This window comes from Idiotropiscis lumnitzeri, chromosome 1 (genome assembly GCF_059441095.1).
Source record: "Idiotropiscis lumnitzeri isolate Australia: NSW breed Sydney's pygmy pipehorse chromosome 1, RoL_Ilum_1.0, whole genome shotgun sequence".
Lineage (NCBI taxonomy): Eukaryota > Metazoa > Chordata > Actinopteri > Syngnathiformes > Syngnathidae > Idiotropiscis > Idiotropiscis lumnitzeri.
Genome location: NC_142391.1, coordinates 44901024 through 44908462, shown reverse-complemented (window position 1 = coordinate 44908462; position 7439 = coordinate 44901024). Strand labels below are relative to the sequence as shown.

At 37.9% G+C, this 7439-nt stretch overlaps 1 protein-coding gene across 5 annotated transcripts in view; it reads right to left on the bottom strand.

Annotated features, from left to right (window-relative positions):
* Positions 1-332: 332 nt before the first annotated feature.
* ehmt1a (euchromatic histone-lysine N-methyltransferase 1a) overlaps positions 333-7439 on the bottom strand; it is a 31524-nt gene continuing 24417 nt past the window's right edge. For all 5 annotated transcript variants that reach the window (XM_088302627.1, XM_088302662.1, XM_088302645.1 and 2 more), the window contains 4 exons: positions 4885-4971; positions 4718-4796; positions 1821-1996; positions 333-1659 (listed from right to left, as the gene is read on the bottom strand). In XM_088302627.1, the coding sequence (XP_088158753.1) occupies positions 1545-1659; positions 1821-1996; positions 4718-4796; positions 4885-4971 (457 nt within the window). In that variant the 3' untranslated portion in view covers positions 333-1544. The remainder of the gene's footprint in view (positions 1660-1820; positions 1997-4717; positions 4797-4884; positions 4972-7439) is intronic.

Sequence of the window (7439 nt, the reverse complement as noted above, 5' to 3'; positions counted from 1 at the left end):
TTGGCACTTTCAGTCTTCCATAGAGTTGGAGCATTACTGTATATATCGCCGTCTCCTGGTCAGTAGGAGAAATGCTGACGATAACTTCTGGGAATCCAGAAGTAATATACAAGCCGCATTTTGATTCGTGTCTCGTGTATATGCTATTTTCGTTTTAAAATAAAAAAATATTGAATTCCCTAGTCGTTCCAGACAAACTAGAAAGTATTTAAATTTTGTTGTTTCTAATTTAAAATGAAAATGAAGTAATTGGTCATTTTTTCCATTTTTAATATCTGCTTCCAAAAGAAGAACAAGATCAAAGAGAAGAAAGACAAAGACACACATGTGAACCCATTTGTGTGAATAATTTTAAGACAGATCTCCCCACAGGCCCGACTTTGAATATTTATCATCTCATCAATATTTGCACAACAGGACTGAGTTTCGAGATCCTCAAAATGATATTTTTTAAGGGATATTTTATTGACAATGTAACATTAATATGCAAAGAACATGTACATTTGTATGAAATGTAAAAAAAAATGGTGGAGGGTGGGGCGCGAATTGTTTTCTTCTTGGTAGGGGGGGGGTGACAGGATATAATTGAGAAGCACTGGTGTAAGCTAACTCTAACCAATCATGGCACAGCTTCAGAAAACCAGTGAACTGTGCCTGTACCACTCCCCAGATTTTTGGCTCAAGACAATTCCTTTGACTTCATGCTTGGTTTCTGCTCTGACATGCACTGCCACCTGTAGGATCTTATTGGGAGAGGTGTGAGCCTTTCCAAAACATGTCCAATCAACAGAATTTAGCACAGACAGACTTCAATTCAACTGTAGGAACCTCTCAAGAATGATCAATGGAAACATGATGCACCTAGGCTCAATTTTGTACTTTGTGGCAAACGCTGTGAATACTTATGTACATGTGACTTCTTATTGTTTTATTTTTAATAAACTGGCAAAAATAAAAAATTAAAAAAAAAAGACAAGTCAAGTGAATACTTTTAAGATGCACAGTGTCACATTGCAGATATACTGTAACTCTATGCATGTTTGTAAGACAATTCATGTGTCTAACTATACAGAAAAGATAAATATACACAAAAACGTGAAAAAAAAATTACGATCGCTGACACTTGGCTGAATCCTAGCACGTCCAAAATTATCACTTTTCATAAAACCAAATAAAACATTTGTTGGAACATTAACATTGCATAGTCAAAAAGAGCAAGCCATTAATACACTACTCAATAATTTGTAAAATTAAAATGTACATGTGTGGGCAGACCAACAGTATATATTTGTGAAAAAGTATGAAAATTACTTTTAACAGGCAGTTTGGGCCCAAATTAATTAATTAATTTAATTAATTAATTAATTTAATTTTGCCCTTTATTAGTCCCACAATGGGGAAATTCGAGATTCGAACCCAGGCCTCCTGGGGAGACTGGGTCCTGAACGCGGCGCCTTAGACCACTCGGCCATCCTGCCAGCAATATGCCAAACATGTACGCATCATATATACAGAAAGAGAGCGGAAGAGAAACTCCAGCTATTCTACGATGTGGTCATCGATGTCGATCTTCCAAAATAATAGCGACACTTGGGTGAACCACACTCGCAGCTCAAGTATTTACTCTTCACCATCCAGTAGTGATCACCGTAGTCAAACCTGATAAAGAGAGGTCATGAAAAATGTGATGATCTGTTAAATTTAACCGTTTTAAAAGCAAGCCACACAAAATTCATTACAAAGATTTTACATTGTTTATTTCAGTACTGTTTCAAGAATGTACACGGTACCAGTTCTCAAAAGACTGTTATATCACTGACCCGATCTGGTCACCAGCTTTAATGGTTCTGCTGGAGAAGAAAGCAATCCTCGGGAACCGCGAATCCTGATGCATGGTGAATACCTTCACGGCCAATAGGTTGGGCTCACACAGATGGTTAATGAAGCGGCCAATGTTACCAAAAAGTCTTGCGTCAATGCAATGTATGTCATCTACCTGAACAGGATGACAAAGAAAGAAAGAAAAAAAAACTTGATATCAAAGTTTGTCTGTGTTATTTACATGATAAGAGAACACAGTAAAACTGTTAAAAGCTAATCAAATTAAAGAATCAGATTGGTTTGCTCTGTAAATGTCACCACAGGGATGTCCGCCAGCCCAGCCGCCCACAAAGTGAGAAAAAAGAAAAAAAAGGTTTTGGACTAGCCAAGTCAAAGCTTAGAGCGAAATCAAATTGAAGTGGAACAGGTTGTAAACAATTCTAATAGGACTGAATTTAATCATCCATCCATTCTCTGTACTGCTTATCCTCACAAAGACCATTATACATACTTAACATTAAGGGGCAATGTAGTGTGAGTTTATCATTATGGATCATATTCTACCATGTACTTAAGTTAAAAAAAGCCCGCCATTGCACACTTTCTTGGCTACGCAGATTCTCCCACTGACTCAAATGTGTCACTTATGCACGTTCATGAAATATTCTCCCACAGACGTATAGGGACGCTTCATTGATGTTAACATTGGCACTTATATAATAAGTTTGTATGTAAAAATGACATCAGTACTAAAGTGCCCCCCCCCAACACACTCTGTAGTGATTTAATTTTTTTTTGCCATGAGATTTACGACAAATTGGCACACCCCCCTTTTGAAGCTTGGATTGGTATTTTTTTTCCGGTTTCAGCTGTCTGCATCACAGCACAGAGGCAAGCAAGGTAATATTGCTCAAATTGTAAAAAAAACAAAACAAAATATTGCTTAAATTGTCAGTTGTGTTGTCTAAAACAGAGACCAGTCGACTGGTGCTTTTAAGCCGTGCGTCCCCACTGTGATCAACAAAGAAGCAGTGAGCCGTCCTAACAGCATAATCTATATACCTCGGCTCACTTCCACAGTTCCTCATTCTCATATAAATCAGCGACGGAGAGGTTACTCCTTTTGATATGTTGAAGTGGTCATAGGTAGGGATGTCCACATGAATTCCGGTGTCAATTGATCACAGTTTTCTGGATGTTATGAAAGTACAATGACTTACAATGAGTAGTTTGTAATCTGTACCTTCAGTGACTCCAAGCGAAATATGGGGAGAGCAGAGGGCAGGGTAGCCATATTCCTCTATTAAAAGTAGGCGTTTTTAAAGTCGCCCCTTATTTCATAATTTCTCCAAAATTCATAGATAAAAAAGATAATGATAACTAATTTCAGTTTCCTGCTCACAAAATATTAGGGCTGTCAAAATTAAAGCATTAACTAAGGTGATTACTCCAAAATATTTTAATTCCGTTGTGATCTATATCTTTGCTGCTGTAACACCTCAAATTTCCCCATTGTGGGACTAATAAAGGACATCTTTATCTTTATCTTTAAATATTTTAAGTCAGTTAACTCAGTTTGATTTACTTAAAACTAATTTGCATACTTTTCAAATATTGTGCCATAATAGCTGTCTTCAGCACGTCTCAGAACAAAACTCTGTGTTTAAGTTTCCACTGGGCCTTGCAAACCAACACTGCTGGAGTGGGGCGCTTGTGGGCAGTTTTGAGAAATGTTTCGAAGAAAAATGCCTATAAAGAAAGCTATTAGAACAGTATTTGAATTAAATATACTTCATATTTGGTGATTTTGCATCAGTTCCAAGATATTATGCAAGTAAATATCTGTTACAAGCTTTGCAAAAAATAGTAGTTGAAAAATGTGATTCATCGCGATTAATCATGGAATTTTTGGTGATTAATTAGTTAAAAAAAATTAATCACTTGACAGCACTAAAAAATATATAAACTGAGCTTGTTAGTGGAAAACGGACTATCTTGGATCTTGTCCTGCTTTAAAGCACCCAGGGGGCTGTAGTAAGGACTAGCGCCTCTTGAAGGTGAAACCTCATATTGCACCTTTTGATTCAATTAACTGCTTCCGTCCTCGGCAGTGTATCCAGCCGCTGCTGACTCGTGCTGGTTGGAGTTTCTATGAAAGTGTGCAGTTTACAACAACTGCAGGTATTCTTATGGTGCCAAAGGTGAGTCAGATTTGGTATCATACGTTTTAATTTGACATTTGCCAATTGTGAAATCGATGGAAGTGCCGCATTCGACAGACAACACTTAAACAATAGCTGTCTTTCTCGTTTTTGAGATCTTGCACTAAATATACATTCACAGTCATGAGCAGTCTTCTCTGATTAAATTACTTTTTTGATGAAATACATAATACAAGTAGCCTGTTAAATAAGTGTTCACACTGGTGGGTGTGTGCGAGACCTAGAGGGGAGAATCGCCACACCTTGAAAGGTGCGTAAAGATTGTCTTCAGCAAAAACAGGAGAATATGCCCATTCTTTAGCAAGTCCACTGACCAGGAGATGTCTAAGTCGGAGGACCTTACCAATCAAAAGTTATACTTTGAAAAACAAAACTGAAAAACTGGTGTATGTTTTTGTGACCTGTAGGCTGGAATATTACAACAACCTCCTAGCAGGTTGCTGCAGCAAGTGTCAAAAGAATCTCCAGCTGGTCCAAATTGCTGTGGCCCTAAGTGAAACAACAAGAAAGAGGCGCTCCCACTTCCACTGCCTCAGACAACAACACTGTGGCCCGATTGTTAGGCCACTGACCGCAAGGTGCCTATGCCTGATTTAAAGCAATAACATACAGTATTTGCATTTGGTCTTCCCCAGGGAAGTGTGTAGTAGGAAGTGGAACCACTGTCAACCCACCTTATCGTTAAGTGTAAAGAGAAAAGAATCATGCTCTCTTGTGTTAGCTTCTGTGTCAGTTATGATCTCACCAACATACCTGCAAAACGTGGAAAGGGAAACATGTATACACATTCAAAAATAAGTACTGTTGTATCATTGTTTTAATTTAGAGACATTTTACTCACTCGCAAATGAACGTCCCCGGAGTGACATCCTGCATGACTCTCACTCCCCAGCCCATTTTCTCTGTTTTGAAGAGCTGAAGTCGGACTCTAGATACAAAAAGTTGCATAATTATAAGAAAACAATTTTGAATATTATTAGAGAGAGGTCACATGCAAAAACCCCTGAAAGGGATTCTTAGTATCATTCCACATCCTATGAGGGATTCTATTAGATATCCAACAGGTATAACTCTCACAAAAGAATAAAAATAAAAATCTCACTTAACATAAAATTAAAATTGGGCATCTAACCATGCTTTGTGAACCCAGCAGGGCTCTATACACCAACTTTAGCACTGGTAACACATTTTTGGTCGCACACTTTTTTGGGGTGGTACAGCATGACCATATTTGTTGATGTCTTGTCATCGCAACTAGGATGCCATAGTTACATATGACGTAAAGCTTGACTGTGACTTAATAGGCCAAGCGGGCCGCCAGGCTTTTCTTGCTAACGTGGGCACAATGGTGTGTCCAAGTTTAACAATGTGATGACTGAAAAGAATTGTAGATTTTATATGTACAGCCACCAGTCCAAGTCTTTTCAACTCTAAAAAACATTTACTATAAATATTGAAGATTGGAGTGAAAAATTTCAGTGGTGCACACATTGCTGGCTGGGTTCAATTCACTTGAATGAGAGATATATTATAGGACAGGCATCACCAAATGGCGGACCGCGGTCCGGATCCGGACCAACAGATGGTTTGGACCGGACCCATGACCAATGTATGATGATTTTTTTTCAGGGCGCATTCGCAAACGTTGACGCTGCAATTCTAGTTAATACGGAAAAGGCGTCACTGATTTGAGCCAATCAAATCTTTTGTTTACGATCCACTGCCAATTACGCAGCAGACAGGAAGAGAGTGCTGCTGACAGTATGCCTTGCTAAAAAGTTAGCAAGGTGGATGCGTGTCGTTTTAAATGAATGGACGGAGAAATTTAGTTTCGCTCTGGTTGCAGCCGATTCAAAACCAGTGTGCATCATATGCTCCGAAACCGTCGCAACATTGCGAAGCGCCACTACGAAACAAAGCACCGCCCTTTTGTGTAAAGTTATCCGCTGAAGTTTGAGTTGAGCGCACGTAAAAACATCGAACTTCGAGTGCAGTCTAACAGATTTTTACATTTTCGTTTACAGCCCAGCGACATGCAAACGAATGCTCACTAAAAGTAAACTAAAACATTCAGTGATGGGGAAGTTGTGAAGGAGTGCTTAAATGCGGTTGCACAAACATTATTTAAAGGAAATAACAACGCCCAAATGTGTGAAATAATCTACCAAATCCCAGTGGCCCTGACTCCTTTCCAACCCAGATTTAAGTCACTGGAAGTGCAGTCACAAACTCATTTTTCTCATTAAGAGAAGTTAAAAAAATATTCAAAAGGAAAGGTGGCGTCAAAGCTAATTTTGAATTAGTTTTTCATGAGGACAGCCATTTTTATTGATTATGTACTGAACATGTTGACCTGTTTTCCTTGGATAATTAGGCTTTCCTTTTTTTAGGCTGATAACTCTTTGATTTAAAAAAAAAAAAAAAAAAGGTAAAAGATGTTAACTCAATGCTTAGCACTTGATATATTTCTGCAGGAGATATTTTACAGTTTTTTCTGGAAGTGGCAAACTTAACTTCCTAGAGCCACATTTTCTTGAATGTGAAAACGCCTTATATTTGCTCGACTGGCAAAGGTGTTTAATGGGAACATTGCTAAATATCTAGTATATAAGTGCGCTCTGTTGGAAATGAAAATAATAATAATAATAAATTGAATACCTCTGTTATAGGAGGTCACATTTTAAAGAACTCCTCCTAGAGACTTTTTCAGGATGTCTTGAAACTGTGGGTCTTTCCTCCAAAGATGATCAAGATGAAAAATAACAGCAAAGCCTTTTATCGTTGAACACTGTTACCGTGGTGACACAGTTTCCCAACTCAACAAAAATGAAGCTTATTTTGATGGTCTTAAAATTCATGAAAAAATGTGAAACGTGTTACACACACACACATACACCTGGAAAAATAATCAATATATTATTTATTTATTATGTGATTTAAAAAAAAAAAATGACATAGCTGCACCCCTGAAATATTTTTACCCGATACAGCTCCGGTTGAAAATTTCCCCAAGGTCTACCAAACTCAGCACAAGTTGGCCATTTTTAATTTCCTCTAAAATTTTGATAATTTTGACATTTTCAAAGAGGTCATATTTCATAGCATTATTTTTTAATCTCATGTATTTCTCAAAATTCCAATTTCAATGTGCCAGTACCCAAACGTGGCCAGAGCTGTTGGTGAGTTTATGACTGCTCGCATCTATAGATGATTGATTTTTTTCCCAGTTAATCAGCTTGCTCGACTGATGATCTGGAAAAGCTTTGACTTGTCGTTGACAGAGGTCAAGATGAACCAGGAAATTATTCAAAATATTTGTACAGATTCTATGAGTGATTTTGAGACAGCTGTTAAAATGTCTGGTCTGATAACTGAGCGCCCCAGTTTCCACAGTAA